Consider the following 19874-nt stretch of genomic DNA (forward strand, 5'->3'; position numbering starts at 1 on the left):
CTTATATCCATGACCATGGTTTCCCGATCCTTCTTCTCAATGTCGTGTTTGCATATATACCCCCTTTATCTTGCATATTCTTCATTCATTGCCTTCTCGTCCGCATCTTTTTTCATGTCTAATTCAATTCTCATGGTGACATTCCTTGCAATTTGTTGTAAAAATTTTGCAATATCATTGCTGGAAGTACTCCCTCTCTTCTCCTTCACCGTCTTTCGACCAATAGGCCTCAGCTCCTTTTGGATTGGTGCGTCTTGACTCATTGGGGAATCCAAAGACAAATCTGATGCCGTTGAATTATGGAGTGACGTCTTGTTCAACACAACGGTCGGACCCGTGGGAATAATTCTGAATCTCGAACAATTTTTTACTGCCTCCCAACATTGGTCATGGTTGAAAGATTTTTGCCTTACCCAATGGCACCGAACCACATTTGTGCTTGCATAATCTATTTTTTTTTAAATATTGAAAATGCAAGAAACATTAAAAAAAAATATTGGAAATGCAAGAAACATTAACAAAATATTGGAAATGCAAGAAACATTAAAAAAGAAAAGAAAAGGACATTAAAATTAATAAAATAGAAATTACAAATAATTTATCTCATTGCCAAGATTTTCCTTGCTTTGATGGTTGTCCCTCGCTTTTGCCAATGCATCTCTCCATTTCCCCAACTCTTTATTCAAAATTTTCCACATACTAGATAATGCCATTTTTGTACGAGCCGAACCGATCTTTCACAAAATTCGGCATGAATTTTTCTCCACATATGAGAGAATTTCATCTCATTGCCCATGACTGGACAATGATCAACTTGGACCCAACACTCACATAATAGAACATCTTCCATGGTGCTCTACGCCCCTTCGATTTCGATGGAAGATGCTATAAGATGATGAATAAAAATGAAATTTGAAAGTGAATAAAATGTTGTGTAGAAAGTGAATAATAGTAGAAGGAGAAGAAAATGTATGAGGATTTGGTATTGAAAGTGAAGAATATTGGTAGGTATTTATAAAAAAAAATTCAAGAATTTTTTGGTAATTTAAAAATATTTTTTCTAATATATATTTTTCATATTTTTAATACAAAAAAAGGGGCAGCCATTGGATTGGAGTAGAAAACTGGATCGGAGAGCCCAGAGACCGCCAACTGGCTTCTAATCGTTGGCTGAAAAACAGGGCTAATGCCAACTTGGCGTCAGCGTGCTGAATTTAAATTTTTTTACTGTTGGCGTTTCATGAGCCAATGATAAACGCCCTTGGGCTGGAGCACAGGCTTGTTCTGCCTTCGAGCCAGCCTAATTTCATGGGACCCACAAGCTACTCGGACAGCTTTGGCTCACTAGACGAGCGTTTTGGGGCTTGGGGCCCCCCTGCCCTGGCATGGGCTCATGGATGGAACCGCTCTAAGTAAACCAAGGGAGCACAACACTCTTTTCAAAATTTGCGAAAGCGTCCACGGCGCCAAGATACACCGAAACCTCTACCGGCCAATGAAGTTATTCCACGTGGCGTAGTTTCTCGATGACACACCTTTTCTTACTTACGTGGGATCTGCCACTTTTGGCCGTCAGAATCGCACCCTCAATTCACTGTCGTGGGATCATCGCTACCTCCCTCGCTGTCGCTGACATCCCAAACTTGTAACGTCGTCGTTTTGCATCGTCGTCCCTGATCCCGGCATTTCACCCACTTCTGAATAACACCGCCACCTCTTACTCTCTCTCTAGCTTTTGGATTCATATAAACGTGGAATTTGACATTCTAGATCTCAAGGAATTCCAATTCCACTTCCAATTCATGCCAATGGTGAATTTCGATTGCTAGGTCTTGACTGATTCGCTGATTATCTGGTTCTGGTTTGAGCCAGGAGCCAAACCATGAGTGATCAGATTACATAGGCTCAGAGTGGTCTCGCTGGAACCGAAGGTTGCGATCGGAGCTTCCGAGTCGGTGAGGATTTCGGTTTCAGAAGTAGATTTTCCAAGCCTGACTCTGGTAGCATTTGAATTGAAACGATGTCGACCAAGGTCGTGTACGAAGGGTGGATGGTACGATATGGGCGGAGGAAGCTCGGCCGGTCCTTTATTCACATGCGGTATTTTGTGCTTGAGTCTCGGCTTCTCGCCTACTACAAGAGGAAGCCCCAAGATAATCAGGTAAGTCTCTTTCACTTTTTAATTTTTTTTTTCATATTTAATTTATACACTGAATGTTTAGGTGAGTGAACTTTCAGCTGAAATTGGTAGTATATGGAGAGAAAAAAGAGGTTGTTTGATTTCCTTTTTAGTAATTCTTTTGTTATATATAAATTCAAACCATTTATTTTCTGCAAGACTGTAAATGTGTTTCTGTGTGCTTGATTAGGTTCCGATCAAGACACTTTTAATTGATGGAAACTGTAGAGTGGAGGATCGAGGCTTGAAGACTCACCATGGGCATGTGAGTTGATCAATATATTTGTTTATATCTGTGTATATTAGTGTATATAATAACATCATGTATATGTATGAGGAATTTCTCTTTTGCTAGATTCTTACATTAGCCCATATATATGTAGATGCATATAAGAAATTTACGCACTTGATACTTGATGTCAGTTAGTTTAAAACCGACTATGCCATTTACTTAGAAGTTCTAACCCTTGCTTGTTTTAATCGTTGAATATTTTCTCTTGCTAAAAAGTCTTACATTAGCCAATATATATGTAGATGCATATAAAGAATATTTGCACGCTTGATACTTGATGTCGGTTAGTTTAATACCGAATATGCCATTTACTTAGAAGTTCTAAGCCTTGCTTGTTTCAATAGTTGAATTTTCGACTTGGAAGTGTGGTTCGTTGGCATAGTTTTTGAACTACATGTACTATTCTAACATGTATATACTCATGGTGTTGTTTTTATGAAGAATATATAGATATATCTGAGTTTCAATTGCTGGACTTCCCAAAGACATGGGAACCATTGGTTTTGTTGAGTACATGATGAAATTAACACAAACAATACTAGGGGCATCACCCTTTTTGTTACATTTGTTGTATCTTAGGGGAAATGAATGTATACACTGGATAATGTTATCTTCTGTTGTTCTTGGAAGATGGCTTATGACTAAATCACTTGTAGCTCACTAGGTTCCTTAGCCTCCAACCATTTGAGATGGATTTGAAGAAGGGTAAAAGGGTCCATCAGTTAACCAATTCAAATAATATTTGCAAGTAAAGGTTTTAGAAGATTTGTGTTTCCAAGCCCTTCTACCAAACCTGAAGGGATACAAGAGTAAATTTTTGATCAAAGATAATTGGCTGGAAAGCCCCACAATTTCAATGTCATTTAAGTTTCTTCAAAAGTTAAAATTTAAGAGAATGAGAGTGACAAATTGGAAATTGACACATTATAAGTAGGTGGGAAAACAATAAGCACAAATGAAATTCCCATCTAATTCTTTCCCTATCCCCTACAGAAAGATGAATATTTTGAGATAATCAATTCTCTACGAAAAGTTTTCCCAAATGCTTATAAGCAAGCCTCTCAACACCATATTGGAATCCCGCCTGCTAGCATCAAGATCACATCTACTTTGAATAATAGCGTGCCAAATGACTTCCCTATCTTAAAGAACTCTCCACAACCGTAACAGAGCCACCCTCCTCTTAATCAATTTATTATTGTGAAAGTTGTGGTTCTAGTAATTGAAGACAAGTTTTGGGCATATCAACGTGATTTGCAAACATGACCCATTGGGGCATGTTCAGGTTAAAGCGGAAGTCACGTAAGGAGTCGAGAAGTCCAAAAAGGATAGATTAGAATCCCAAAAGGTGATTTATTAATCTGGCACATCCTTTGTAAAGAGGGGGAGTAAAGTGTGAATCATGTGTTTCTTCACCGTCCTTACTCCTAACATTTTTGGTGGACTGCTTAAGGTATGTGCTGGGTCATTCGAAAGTGGTGCTTTGAGTTGTTGAGTATTCAGTTCAAGGCCTTCTGGAATGGGAGGAAAGCCAAAACCTTGGATGGTTGTTTGGTGTTTGCATCTTTTGGGTTATTTTGGAGCATACTAGGAGAACTTTCGAGGATTACAAAGTTGTGGTGGAAGATCTTTGGGATTGAGTTAGATTTGGTCTGCATTGTGGTTGTCAGTTTCTGAAGATTTTTGGGCGATTCCTTATTCAAGTTTTTTTGTTGGATCTGCGAGCTGTGGTGGAGTGATGTTTGCTTGTTGAGGTTCAGTTTGTTTCTTTCATGATGGCTTGTAATATGTTGTTAGATTAGAGTGTTTGGTCATATTGTTTCTTATTTCAAGTTGGCTGTTGATGCCTCATCCTCAGTTTGTACTTAGCTTTTTAGTTAATAAAGTTTGTTTGTTTTTTTTAGGTCTGCATCCAGTAGCTCAGGCTAAATGCTTCTCACTGATGATGCTTGCTTCCTTTTGCAATACTAAGTTGTGATCTTCAGGTCTTAGCCTTTAAAAATGAGAGAGAGAACAGTCAAAATGTGCTGTAGTATAACTGAATGTTTTATTTTTATTAATTAAAGAAACATGTTTAATGCTGTCATTCTTCTACAATGTTTTGAATTTTTTGCAATTTTAAGAAATTCTGGTATGTTTTTTGTTGCTTAAGTGGTGAGTTCTTAAATCTTATTTTGTAAGGGTGGAATTGCTGCCTATATGCTAGGTTTTTTGTGGTTTTTAATACAACCAATATTTCATTGGCAATTCATGTGGTCTTAGGTGATGGTTGCTAAATACTTTGTATTGTTTTTTATCCAGTTGGATGATCTTGAATAAAGTAGTGTTGTAATTGATTATACAGTGTTCTCTGAGTGCTATGTATAATCATACTCCTCTAAAGAGCATGCCAGCAAAGTACAGTGTTCTCTGAGCCATACATATGAGTTTGGGGCAGTTGGGTGAACATGCCTATACAGATCCTTAGCTTGTTTCCACTAAAAAAAGAAACGAAAAAAAAGAAATGATTGTTTTTGAAATTTTCTGATTCTTTGGAAAGCCGAACCTTCTATGTAAATCTGTTTTGGAAAACTAGCGGATTCATGTTTCCCTCGAACAAACTTAGTTAGCTATAATTGATCGTTGGCTTTGCCACATGCTGATCTCTGCTTCTGATACATCTACTTTTTTTATTTACATTCTGCCCTCAATATGATAGTCTTACAGTGCTTTCCATATTTCTTTCCAAAGCTGTTTCTGAAAGAGATTATTTTGATGCAGATGGTATATGTTCTGTCTGTTTACAACAAGAAAGAGAAATACATTCGAATTACGGTGAGGGGCTTTTTCCTTAAATCTTTCAAAAGTAAATGAAGATACTACTTTTGATGTTCTTTTGATCTTCTATTCACATGTATGTGTAGTTTGAAAAATTACCGGAGTTGGTATATTGTACATTTATAAACTTCATTTTCTTTTTACTCATGCCTATTTACAATTGATTTCACGGAGCACATCGAGTTTTATAAGCTGGTTCTACTGTACATATATTTTAATTTTCTTTTGTCAACTTAACTTGCATTTTCAAGGGGTTACAATTAAAATCATCTCTTTTCCCTTTCTGTTATTATTGCTGATGAATATAGCTATGGAAAAGAGGTAAAATATGATTCCAATGAGTTGTTAGTCCCGTGGTGTTGGGACTAGTTGGGCCCCCCATGTGGTCGGGGTTCGACACTCATCAAGGTACCTATCAAGCAATTTGCTTGTGTTTTCTGCCCCAAAAGATTGTAGGGTTCGGTGGTGGGCAGAGAGGAAGGGAAAACAAAGGAAGGATGGTTCTTATGCATTCATAGGGTGTTGTTTATAATAGGGTGGGGGAGGGTGCATCTCTTAAGTCCACCTTTTGATTTGATTTGATTTTTAACTTTCCCTTTCAAAGTTGGATGGAAAGGAAAGTGCTTATCTATAAATTATGTTATCATGAACATTATCAATGGGCCCAATAAAAAAATCTGTAGCATGTCTTAAAGCAAGAGAGAGTTTTATTTTACTGGGAATAGCATAATGCAAAGAGCAGCTAGAGCACTTTCTGTGCTTTATTTCATTGACAACATATGGATTTAGTTTTTTTAAAGAGTAGCTGTTGGGCAGGATTTCTGAACTCCTACGTTCACATATATACACAGCGTTTTGATCTTCTGAGTGCTGGAAGTTATACTGCTTAAATTTTTGTGGGGAATACTTATTCATTTGGGTAATGTTCCTGCTCCAGATGGCAGCATTTAACATTCAGGAGGCTCTAATATGGAAGGAAAAAATTGAATACGTCATTGATCAGGTAGTTATTTTTGTACCAGCTCCTGTTTGTTCGACAAGGTCTTTCCTCCCACTCTACCCCCCATATCTAATTCATTTAAACTAGAGATAGGCTATGCTTTCCTGCATCTCATGGGCTAATGGATACAGGAATAATTGCTTCTTGATCTGTGTGCAGCATCAAGGTTCACAAGTTGCAAATGGTAACAAATATATTTCTTTTGAATACAAATCTGGAATGGATAATGGGAGGACTGCTTCCTCATCCGACCATGAAAGCCAGTAAGTAATATAACTTATAGAATATGACCACAGCAATGTTTTTAATTTTCTAGATGCAAATATGGTATTTTATTGTGCGACTATGTGTGTAGTTGATTAATGATGTATTGTCTTTTAACTGTGGTCTTTTTATTCTTGGATTACTTCTTCAAAGTGTTCCTATTGTTCACTTGTGGGTTGCAGTTCCATCATTAATTTATGTCTCAGCATATACTTTTGGAAATTGATATGCTTGTGCTTGTCATCTATGTGCCCCAGTTGTGGATGCAACTTGTGTAGTCTTGATTTATTTTATGTTTCATAATTTTTTTGCAGGTTTAGTGCCCAGGAAGATGAAGATGATGCCCATCCAAATTTGTCACGGAGAACAACAATTGGAAATGGTCTAAACTGATTTCTTTCTGCCATTGAGTTTGAGATAGATTGGTGTCATCTCTTTCTGAATCTCATTGTCTTTGTTAAGTGCAGGTCCTCCAGAATCAATATTTGACTGGACGAGAGAATTAGATTCAGATCTGTCAAACCAGAGTAACAACAACCAAGCATTTTCGAGAAAGCACTGGCGTCTCCTCCAATGCCAAAATGGTAAGCACTGCCATGTCATAGAGCTTCTTATTATTATGCTAGAAATGAAATTTGGGAACATAAACTACAACTATTTGGTAATGGTATTCATGGTGCATTAATGATTATTATTTTCTATTCTGGTCTTGGCAGGCCTGCGCATTTTTGAAGAACTTCTTGAAGTAGATTACCTTGTATGGAATTCTTTATTTGTTTACTCCATGTACGTTATGCTATTTCTATATATCAGCTTGTTTTAGGTTGCAACCACAATTTATAATTCGGTATATGCAGCCAAGGAGCTGTAGTAGAGCCATGAAGGCTGTTGGAGTGGTGGAGGCTACTTGTGAAGAAATTTTTGAGCTTGTGATGAGCATGGATGGAACACGGTTTGAGTAGGTGTTTTCCTTCTACAATGTTTATTTTTATTTTTATGGAGTTGCTCTAATAGCTTGTTAATAAATAAAAAAAAAAAAAAAAAAAAAAAAAAAAAAAACAGAAACAATAAGAACAGAAGTATGAAACTGTTCTGATGCAGGGCAGCGGCTATAAGCTGCTGTCCAGTGACCCAAACATACCCAAAATACAGAGAATAGAAGCATAAAGCAATAGAATTGAAGTTGGAACGAAGATAATTGAGTTCTAGGGCAAAATCCCAACAGAAACTCTATAGACTAACGTCTGAAATTATATTCATCAACAAAAACTCCATACCAAGAGTCTCTAACTAGACTCTTTATACTAGAATACAGAAAACCTAATTGACATAGGAAAGTATAAACCTAAACAGGAAATTAAACCAAATCCTAGTAAGAATAGGAAAACAAAAGAAGTAACTAATAATTTAAAGTAAATAGAACCCTAGCCCAATTGACTGACGGGCCTAAGTAATCTTAGAGAGCTTTGTAGATGCTTCTGCATCAGGCTCTCGACTTTGTATGCTAACCATGCTTTGGTTTGGTTATCTAATTTAAACTTGATTGGCCTGAACTAATGGTATCAGATTGAAAGGAGTAAATATTGGTGTATTATATTGGGTTATTTTTTGAAAGAGGTTAATCATACAAAAAAATGGATTTTGCTGTTTCCCTATTGTAGCAGAATTCTACGATTTGCCATATAATAAGCCCCCTTTTAAAGTTGTAATTTGTTTTAAGAGTACCATTTTTATTCATTATGGATCTTCATTGGTCCAAAATTCCCAATTGGTCTTGGTTAAAGTTAGACAATTCAACCAGAAACCCATTGGCAATGAATGAAGAGGCCCGAGCCGAGGCTTATAATTCCTGATGTGGGAGTTTATATTGTGAACATGCCCCTTCACGTGTGAACTGTATTGAGCTAAATATGTGCATCAATTATATAGAAAATCAATACATCACTTCTAATAGTATTCTCCAGAAATAAACTTTGAATCATGGGGACAAGAATTGAGGACCAAAATTGAGGTAAACGGTCAATGTTACCAGCACTGTGCTGAAGCTGGAGAGTAGATATTAATTATTCCCAGCTTGCTCCAAAATAGTAATGATGTTGGCTAACTGATAGGATTGGAGCCCTTTAATTTTGTATTAGTGAAGAATGAGTTCTTCTTGTCCGTTTATCGCCCATAGGAAAAGCAAACTGAGTGCCAAGATGAGATCTGAAACAACATAAGAGACAAGAACTGAGATTTCAGATGAGAAGATTCAAGGTGAACATATATCATAAAATCCGGATCGGAGCTGCTCTCTTTGCTTCTTTATAAAAAAAAAAAGAACTACAACACCTGAGCATCTGAAAGATCCATAAAGGCAAAAAAATACCTGAGACTGATAGTGAGTGGCGGGCTGGTTGCTGAGAGCTGTGATGACGTCATTGTTTGTGCTAGTGTGCTGCACTGGGTTGATGAATCAAAAAAACAGGGAAGTGGCATCAAGCAGTAGGTTGATGGTGGTTAAACTCTTGTTTGCAACACTATGTTTAAAGTCATTGTTTTAGAGAGAGCATGACAAGCAAATGGCCTGAGTGAGTTGTGGGTTTAGCGGTTGTAAGGTTCAGGTTTTTTGTTCTTTTTTTTTTTTTTTGGTGGCAAAAGAGGGCTTTGTGGTGGCTGTTTTTGGGTCTCAGGAGTATGCTGCTCTGGTACCACACTAAAGTTAGAGCATCTAACCTAAAACCAATTGGCAATGAGTGAAAATGCGTATAATATTTTATGTATGTAATTATGTCACTAGGGTGCAGAATTCCCAAAGTGAGATTTTATATTCTCAACAGCCTAAAATGTGTTCGTTGTTCGCTGTTCATTTTTCTTTTTCTTTTCTTTTGTGTTTCTAGTTTAGAAAGCATGAGCAGTCATATTTTTCCATTGCAGGTGGGATTGCAGTTTCCAGTATGGTAGCTTAGTTGAGGAGGTTGATGGACATACAGCAGTACTTTATCATAGGCTTCAGCTAGACTGGTTCCCAATGTAATCTCTTACTTCTATTCCCTATTACTTCCGTCACCATGTTCATGGTTGCAGTTTCATATTCTGTCAAGTAATATAAGCAGGCAATATTTTCTACAGTCTATGTGTAGATGGTTTCTTACAGGCTCCTCCTGATTTTTTTTTTCTGGATGGGTGTGTTAGTAAAATTTAGGGTCTGCTTGGTTCGTGGTTGGCTATTAAGTTTCAAAATCTATGTTACAATCTGAAAATTCTTATTGTGTTCAAAATTTTATCTTATTTGTTAAAATATGAAAACTTGTTTGGTATTAATTTTGAAACCGGTTTTCTGAATTTAAAATAACTTTTCCATTTAAGAAACCTTCTCTTATTTTGAATTTTTTTGTTGCATTATCTGAAAAGGGTCCATTTTTATTCTTGTTTTTACAAACTATTCTACCAAACACAAGTTTTTTTTAAAAAAAAATGAAAAGCAGTTTTTAAATTCTTTACCAAAAGGGAGCTTAATTTTGTGAATTATGACTTATGTTTCATGTTTTATTATGAATCTCCTTATTTCTTCTGATCAACTTTGAGAAATGTTATGACATAGAGGATGCGAGGTGCTTGACTAATGTGCTAGTTAGCAGTGTGCAGTTATAGTTTTGGTTCTCAAGAATTCTTTATATTACAGGTTTGTGTGGCCTCGTGACCTTTGCTATGTGCGCTATTGGCGTCGAAATGATGATGGAAGCTATGGTAATTTGCTCTCCTTGTTCCCTTGCTTGAAATTCTGGTTAATTGGTGTATATAAGTTTTCAATTGTTGTTTTGCAGTTGTGTTATTTCGTTCTAGGGAGCATGAGAACTGTGGTCCACAGCCAGGATATGTGCGGGCACATATTGAGAGTGAGTTCTGTACCTTCTTTTGAGGTCTTATATCATTCAAGGGATGAGAACTAGTTGGGATCTTTGTTCTTATTGTTTAATTTTTGTAGTTAGCCATCTCAGCAACATGTATATTGATTTTTCCAGGTGGGGGTTTCAACATTTCCCCTCTAAAACCTCGAAATGGGAGACCCAGAACTCAGGTGCAGCATCTGATGCAGATTGATCTGAAAGGATGGGGTGTGGGTTATGCCCATCCTTTCAACAGCATTGTCTCCTTCAGGTGTTAAATAGTGTTGCTGGTAAGTTCGTTGTTTACTTGTTATAACTTCTTTGGTGTATGTTTGTGTGTTTTATTTTATTCTTTTAAAATCGTTAATAAGACACAAAGTTTCGAGTGTTGTGGTTTGGTATCACTTTCCTCATTGATTTCCATGCCTTGTCTAACTAGATACCCTTTGTCTATATTCCCATTCTGCTTTCATCTGAGACATGTTTTCTTTTATTATGCTATATTGGGAGTTAAATGAACTTTTGGACAACACGTATTAAAGAAATGGTTTGACATGAATATGATATGAAACTCATTGTTCAATAGATCTATGAAATTTGAAAATTTTCCTCGACTACAGTCTACAGGTAGCAGTGGTTGAAAATATAAACTTGGTAGATAGTTTGGTCAGTTCAAGTTGTGATTCTCCTCACTATGGTTGGTGCAATATTGTACTTATTTTTATTTGGGGCAGTATTTGGTGTGTGTGTATTTATGATTGTTTGTTTCTCCTTAATTATATTTTGATCGTGCTTTGAGACTATGGATTTCTGTTAGCACAGAAAATGGCTATGCTTGGTGCAATATGTACTTTTATTCTTTTATGGCAGTATTTGGTGTGTGTTTGTATTTACGATTGTTTTGTTTCTCCTTATTATATTTTGATGCTCTATGGATTTCTGTTAGTACTTTTAAACTGCCCAATATTCTTCATCAAAGGACAATAGAAATCTTTCATTAAAAAAAAAAAGAACAATAGAAATCTTCCTGCTTAAACTTCTTGGATGCCAAAAAACAAATCATAAAAGGGTTGTAATGAGTAGGAATTCTGTTTTTCTTAAAGCTTGTTTCAATCTGAGTTGACAGTCCAGCAGAAAGTCATCTCTTTCTTGTATAATTGAATCTTTGTATTTTTTTAATATTTTTTTATGACAGGACTACGTGAGTGGTTTTCCCAAACAGATGAAAGGAATGCTCCTCCAAGAATCCCTGTGATGGTCAATATGTCCTCAGCTTCTGTTTCTTCACGAAAGGGGCAAAAGTTGCATGATTCTTCTATTAATTCTGCAAACAGAAATTCTGTGATGATGGATGACTACTCGGACGAGGATGAAGAATTTCAAATTGCTGAGGCTGAACAAGAGGTTTGATCCAAACTGGTTCTCTTATGCTTTCCTCTTTTGGAATTTAGGTTATTTTTTAGAGTTACTATGATTTTCTTTATTACATTTTTCAGGCATACCAAAATGGCCTTGAGAACGATATGAAGAAGACAGGTAGGCAATTACTATTTCTGTTTCATTCTATTGGTCTAAGATCCTTCTTTGTGGATTTGTGTGTAACACCTTATCACAATGTTTCTCATGACATGCAGCTGTAGAAGAAGAACCGGCCGATCAAATTGATTTATCCTGCTTCTCTGGTAATCTACGGCATGATGACCATGATAAGGCTCGTGATTGCTGGAAAGTTTCTGATGGGAGCAATTTCAGAGTTCGCAGCAAGCATTTTTGTTATGATAAGACCAAGGTTCTTTTATTTTTCCCCAATCCTATGTAGTTTGTGATTTTTGGGAAGCAACATTTATTGATTAATGACGGTTAGAATTTCCCTTATACTGTTGTCGGTATCTGAAGATTCCTGCAGGGAAGCATCTAATGGATCTTGTTGCTGTTGATTGGTTCAAAGACACAAAAAGAATGGACCATGTTGCTCGGCGTCAAGGATGTGCAGCACAAGTATGTATTAGAAGCTCTGTTCCTTCTTGGATTGATTTGACAACATGTTTTAACTGATGTTGCATTTTGGTGTAAAAACAATGAAATTTTAATTAGATCTTCAATTGGGTTGTTTTTGTCTTGTATTGCCACCTGATGAGTTACCGACCTTGTTAATCTATTTTTTAATGATAGAAGCTCAAATTTTGTTCAACTAGAAAGAGTTTTAAGTAGGATGAGCAAGAAGCCGATCCAAAACTCAAAAGTCAATCCATTTGGTCCCTTATTTTGGCTTCATTATTGGCCTTCTCTTTAGGATGGCCCCAGTTTCGTTCTATGGTATTTAGATTGGAAGGCAGCTCTGAGTTGATGGTTAGAGTTTATTTATTGGGGTTTGTTGTTTAGGTGTTTTGTCTCCTCCACTTTGAAGTTTCTATGCAATGATTATTGTAAATAGGAGTATTCATTTCTATATAAAATAAAATAAAAAACTTAAATGTCAATCAAATCAAATCTCCACCCTACTCATGAAGATTGCCCATCAATCTGTTATATATACAAATATGTGTATATGATTGTTTGATTACCTATTGTCTTCTTGTTAAGTCCTCTATAGGTTGTCAATAGCATCTAAGCCTTGTTTGTGAATTTGTGTAGGTTGCTTCAGAGAAAGGGCTTTTCTCTATCGTCTTTAATCTGCAAGTAAGTAGCTTTATTTTATTTGGTTCAAAATTTTACACCTGATTAACAGGGAGACAGCAAGTGATGAAGTGCTGTACTCTAACAGGTGCCGGGGTCAACACATTACAGTATGGTATTTTATTTTGTAACTAAAGAATTAGTACCTGGATCCCTCTTGCAACGGTTTGTTGATGGCGACGATGAATTTCGTACTAGTAGACTGAAGCTTATTCCATCTGTTCCAAAGGTATTAATCTCTGTTTCTTTATATCTGAAAAAAAGAATATGCACCAGTCAAATTCAGGGCGATTGCAGCCATCCTTCATTCTTGGCTCATGAATTTTATATGAATATGAATTATAATGTTGATAACTTTTAGAAGATTCAATTTCTTTAGAATGTGGTCGTGTACAATTTCAATGATGATTGTATGTGGGCTTGCATTTTCCTTTCCACTCTAAAATAGAAAGATAAATCAATGTGTATGTGTTCTTGTTTTATTCACTGTCATTAATCTTATTATTATTTTTTTTTTCAATTCAAATGTTGGAAAAAATAATTATCTTGATGGATTTGTATGAAGGTTGCAAAACATGTCAGTTCATAATTTCAGGATTATATGGGCATAGAAATGGGAGCTAATTTGGATGACATATTTGTACCATATCATTACCGAGCTACTTTGAAAATCATTCTTATCTTTGTTATTTTATTTTGGTAAATAAAAGTATATGGAAACAAAAATTCTAGGGGCACACCCCAGAAGACCTCAGCACCAAGGGCAGGTCACCTTGTTTTTACCACTCCCTTACTCAAAGGGGACCACAAGAAAGACCTTCAACCACTCCCCTAAAGACTTGCTATTCTATAAAGTTGTGGCAAAAAATAACTTCTTAAGGATAGCAAAAAGATGCTTCCCTTCCTACATCCACTTCCTTACGCTGAGCCACCTTGTTACTATCATTGTTCCAACAATTGAGTGGTCAAAGGTCCTGCACTGCACACAGTTTTAGGTCTTAGGTCTTCAATAAGTCAACCATAATATCAACTAGAGTAGAGGGGCAATCCAAGCTACCTCCATTAAAAGTTAGGTCAATAGAGTCAAGAAGCTTCTCAGAAGCATCCATCTGCCCCGCATATCCCAGCATAGGATATCTTCATATCCTCTTGTGAGATTAAGTGTGGCTGTCAGCCTGTCAGCAAAGAGATGGTGTCCCACAGCTCTAGAAATGTAGCTTAAACCACCTCTACAAAGTGAATTAGGAATATTGTAGAATTTGACTCCTGTCATAATCTTATAGTCAGTGTCCTTAGTCCATCTATATTAACCGATATTTTCCTCAATAGCAATATTTCCACGGACATTCATAAATCTGGACTACTAATCTTTCCAGCGACACTGATATGTTCATCTTTGGTTTGTATTAGGATACTCAATATGTCAATGATAATGTCACCTTCGAGTGACTTATGGATTGAACCCTTGGAATACACTTTCAGCTAATAAAATCTTAGCTGCAGGTTTACTGATAAATATGTACATTTTTTTCTCCTTATCCTTAATACGGTGTTGTTCTTTTCGTGCTCCCTACCACAATTTTTTCTTTTGTTTTGATGTAAATTCTGATATATAATTTTTTTTCCCGTTCTCTTATCTCTGTTTATACCATAGGACGAGGTTATTTTGTGGGATGTATGTTATTAAATATTATTTATGGAACCATGCAGGGTTCGTGGATTGTCCGCCAGAGTGTTGGGAGCACCCCTTGTTTGTTGGGAAAAGCTGTTGATTGCAACTATATCCGTGGTCCTAAGTATTTAGAAGTAATATATTCTGGCCAGAGATTATCAGAATTTTTAAACTAACTTATTAGCTCTTGTGCTCGGCAAGGTTCTTCGATTATAATTTCTTACCAAGAGGTGCTCGTTTGACGCCATTATTATGTTTTAAGTTGGTTCATATGTTTGCAGATTGATGTGGATATTGGTTCGTCTACTGTTGCTAATGGGGTTTTGGGCCTGGTAATTGGCGTAATTACCACATTGGTGGTTGACATGGCTTTCCTTGTACAGGTATGTTTCTCTTAATATAATGTTATCATCTGAGTTTTTATTGGCCATGGAATACTGTACTGTGTACCATCGTCATATTCAGCAGTACATTTGAACTAGTGAATAAATGATGGGTTGAATAAAACACAAGTTTTGAGTTTATGGGGCTAAAATAATCTAAAACCCACTCAGGTAGTCAACGGGACATGTAAACTTCTTTACTGTTGGTGTTTTGACCTGATCATAGTTACTGTTATAGATTTTAAACTTAATTTACATGATCTAGAGATAATAAATTTTGGTATCGTATATTATTAAATACTATATCAAGGTCAAATTTAATTCAGTAGGTTGGTAGATTTGGTTTAGATATGGTTTCACATTAGGCTTTCCTATCATGCCCTGAAGCAGCCAACAGAGTCATCTCCACCTGCTACATGTGATGAAACTGTTCTCTAGTTGTAGTTTCAATTTTCAAAAGCTTGTAATACCCATGAAGCTAGAAGCCAACTAGTCAGTCTCTGAACAATCTTTGGTTCTACAGGAGTTAGTCCTAAGAATGTGTCTTTCCTGGTACCGTTGTATGCAATTAATTCTGGGATTGATTATTCCGTCCCTAGTCCATAAATATTAGAATATAGTTCTCTCTTATTTCTGAATGGATTTGGTCCCTTGCTCAACGATTTGTTTGCCTATTTGTATTAGCCCAGTGTAAATCTTTTGAGTGTAACTAAATCTTTGCTCTCATCTTTTAGAGTATGAAATATAGTTGTTATTGCATTTTCTGAGAATCTAAATGACATAACTTTCATTCTTTGCATTTTTCTTTACTTGAATTTTTTACTTTCAGGAAACATTTTTTTAGTATCTGTCAAGCGAACTGATGATGGAAATTAAGTTTTGTGGGAAAAAATGAATTAATGCATGTGTCTCCAATATCCTTATGCAATATAATTAAATTTTTCATACCATCCTTGTACAATGTTGCTCACAGATGCATTATCCGTAGTATAGTTTTTTTTTAATGTCTTGGTCTTATGTATAAGTTATCCTCAGCTTTGCCTACAGATTCTATGTTAATTATTGTTCTTGTTTGATAGATATTGACGAATGCTACCAAAAGTATAACATTGATGTAAAACAAACAATTAAAATGAAAATTATTGTATTATGAATTTTGAGAAATGTAGCAGTAATTGATTTTCATACTTTGCCAATTATAATCAAAATGTTATAATTGGCGCATTTTTATATAAAAGAGAATCTATTGTCAACCCAGGAAAGACAGAGAAAAATCATCAAATGAGAGACCTAATCTAAAAGAAAGAAAGTCATCAGTCTTTTATCCAATACAAGAAAAATAAAATGTTCTATATCTAATTTCATACTCAAAAGCTTGCATTTAACAGAAGCCAAATAACATTTATAGTCCCTGTAGTTTCTCCGATTTTCCACTTTAATTCCTGTAGTTTTAAATTTGGCAATTAAGGGTATGTAGTTAAAGTTGCCATCAACTCCGATCTGTCAACTCTATCAAATGGGTGGATGGAAAGATAATGTTCTCAGCACCTGTACACGCTTTCTATAAGACCCACCCTTTTCACATGCTAAGAGTGTATCCTTCACATCATCTTTCCATCCTCCCATTTGACTGATTGAGTGGATTGAAGTTGATTGTAGTTTAAGTAAAATGCATGCCCTTAATTTCCAAAATTGAGACTACATGGATTGAAGTTGATTACAAGTATATATGCCCCGAATTTCCAAAATTGAGATGACATGGACTGAAGTGGAAGCTCGGGGAATCTCAGGGACCATAAATGTCTTTTGTCCTTAATAGAAACTACCTCTGTTAGATTTGGATTAATAGGATCACCTAACAGAACCTACCTCTGTCATAGAAGACAGGAGTAATGGGAAAAAGTTAGATTATGGTCTTCTCTATGGGCATCGACTTCTGCAGACTTCAGAGATTTATCCTCATGGATTATTTGGTTAGGAAAGCAGCCATTCGCTAGTTTTCCATGGTTTTCTTTTGCTATAAGTTTAGGGGTTTGTTTTGTATTGCTGCTATAGCTCTGTTTAGGTTTCTTTTTGTGGCCATCTTGGCCACCACTTTATTTTATTGTTATATGCAATAGACTTTTGTTTCTAAAAAAAAGGAGAAACAAAAGTTTTTTGTGTTCCTTTGTTCTCACTTTGTGGTTTGGGGAAAGGGGAAGCACGCTTCAACTTTATGGGGCTGTTTGGTCCACTCTGTATTCTGGAACATTTGGATGGAGTGTAATAGGAGAATTTTTGAAGACTATAAGGGAGTGGGAGTGGTTGAGCTTTGGGATAGAGTTAGTACTGGGCAGCTTTGTGGGCTTCGGTTACAAATGATTTTAAAGACTACTCTTATTCCACTATTATGAGGGATATGGCAGCTACGGTTAACTGAGGGTTGGGGGGTGTGTTGTTCTGTGGTTTTTCAGTTTTGTTCCTCCCTGTTAGTTGGGGAGGGACTGGTGCTGTTTGTTTCTCTCTGTGTTGTTTTTGTTTCTTCGGTGGTGGTTGCCTTATCCACCTCTGTGCTCTTTTGCTTAATAAAGTTCGTTTCTTCTCAAAAAAAAAAAAAAAAAAAAGGGAGTCTGAAATTTTAATCAAGACTCAGATGTTCCAGTAAAAATTTCCTACCAAGTTCTTGTTTGGTTTTCCTAGAACATAATGATCCACATTTTTGTGTAACTTTGGCTTGGTCGCTCTGTATCTTGTATTGCCCTTCGTAAGGTGTCATTGCTAAGAAGGAACACTTAAAAGAGACCAGCAGTTTCTTAACTAGTCTTTTTCGTTTTTCTAGGTTTTTTTTAATCCTCACAGGGCAATCTCCTTACAACCTCAGTTAATTTGTTTCGAATGAAATTGATATCAATAGTATGCTCTTAGTTTGTCGCTTTCATTTTGTACAGAATGCTCACTTATTCTATTTTGTCAAGCACTATTCAAGAGCTTTAAGGCTTTTATGTCTAGAAGGTTCTTATAGATAAGATGTCATGAATATTTAAGTAGAATAATAGTGGTGGCTTAAGTTATTTAGTATTTCTGATTGCTAATATTCTATCTTGGTTGATATAAAATGTTTGATTGACTAATGAACGGATGTCAGAGGCGTGAAGATACTAGGTTTCTTGGTATTTCGTTGCTTGATTTAATGCATGTGAGCAATCGTTGGCAAATGTTATGTTACATTGTATATTGACTAGGAAATGGTTACCTACAGGCAAACACTACAGATGAATTGCCAGAGCGGCTAATTGGTGCCGTCCGTGTTTCTCATATAGATCTCAAATCTGCCATAGTACCAAAGCTGGAACTGGATCCATCATGATGGACAGACAATTAACCCTTACTGATTTCATACAAAATCATTGGTTCAGATATGCATGCCTCCGGGTTTCATTGCCATATCTCATTTCAGGAATGAAGGTCGTCTGTTTCAAGTGCAATTTTTGCATAAAATAGTGACAGGACTGTTATGATAACTAGGTAAATTGTTTTCTGTAACTCTTTTTTTGAAGTAAATTCTTTTTTCTCTTTCGAGCCTCTCAAGACTGTTGCATACTTAGTCTTGTGAGTTTGAGGTGTTTCTGAGTGATCTTCATTGGTAAAGAAATGGCTATGTCCATTCCTGAAGGCCCTAGATTGGGGATTGCGGGATACCCATCTTAGTACGTATTCATGAGAACATTTTACCGAATGGGAACCGCATAGGGCTGTTGGTTCGTTATAAAGTCCCTTTTGGAACTGTTTTGTGCTCTAGCATATAATGTATTGAGGCAGACTCTCTTGGCCCTTGTATGTTCCGAGGCACGAACCAGTTCTTGACATGGCTACTTATCCAGAGAGTTCTGGCTACAGGTTAGTTGCAGTAAATACTTATAGCACAGCAGCTGACCCTGGTCATTGAGTTTGAGGTACATTATCCGCAAAATTCAATAAGAGAACTCTATTCCCTAGCCAACAGGAGATGTTTCATTTGTTTAATTCGTTTATTGTATTCTTCGGATTGCCATAAAAACAGTTTTCTTTTCATTGGAGATGCCAATTGAGTTGTTCGAGTTGTACTGTTTCTGTTCGTTTAGAATATTACAATAGTATCACTTATCAATTCTCTTGAATTCTGTGGGTTTCTTTAAAAAGGAAAAGGAAAAAAAAGCATTAGTATGACTTGCCATTCGGGTTAGTTTTATAAACCTGACCTGTTTATTAATTGTCTTGTTTAGGTCGTTTCGTCGTAAATTATAAACATTGATTAGAAGCCTCTTATTCCTAAATTAAGCTCATTATTCTTAAGTTTACTTGATCTAAATACTAGCACATCTAATGGGAAGGGAACCATTTCTACTTGCAGGAATTCATAAATGATAAAGACCAAAAGATGAAAGAAAATAACACTACCAAACCGTGAACTCCGCTTGCCACAAATTGGGAGTTCAGTTACTTGAGTCGCAAGTTATAATTTATTCAGTAATGCTGATAACCATTTCTTTGCAATGCCAAGAATATTAATATCTTCAAGCACAAGGATCCTTTTGGTACTCTTTGGATGGGAAACTGGAGTGGAATTATGTTAAAATAATTATGTTCATTTTTAATTTTGAATTACAGAAAAAGGCTTTACATATTAATTTTAAAGAGTGGGAATCTGGTGGAGGATTTTAAAAGTCTTTAATGCACCATGTTGCCTTTGTCCAATAATTAATT

General features: G+C 36.1%; 1 protein-coding gene across 1 annotated transcript; it reads left to right on the forward strand.

Moving 5' to 3' along the window:
- The first annotated feature begins 1574 nt into the window (after positions 1-1574).
- On the forward strand, positions 1575-19288 carry EDR2 (ENHANCED DISEASE RESISTANCE 2). Its single transcript, XM_089055609.1, is given in 24 exon segments — positions 1575-2161; positions 2239-2271; positions 2370-2444; positions 5232-5285; positions 6226-6291; positions 6448-6551; positions 6867-6934; positions 7020-7136; positions 7269-7309; positions 7410-7510; positions 9469-9564; positions 10217-10281; positions 10359-10430; positions 10557-10661; positions 10664-10711; positions 11617-11825; positions 11918-11957; positions 12056-12210; positions 12318-12419; positions 13056-13100; positions 13186-13326; positions 14808-14903; positions 15051-15152; positions 18391-19288. Coding segments are annotated over 24 exon segments (2184 nt in total). The 5' UTR covers positions 1575-2020; the 3' UTR covers positions 18499-19288.
- The last annotated feature ends 586 nt before the right edge of the window (positions 19289-19874 follow it).

This window comes from Prunus mume, linkage group LG7 (genome assembly GCF_029339155.1).
Source record: "Prunus mume cultivar Tortuosa linkage group LG7, ASM2933915v1, whole genome shotgun sequence".
Lineage (NCBI taxonomy): Eukaryota > Viridiplantae > Streptophyta > Magnoliopsida > Rosales > Rosaceae > Prunus > Prunus mume.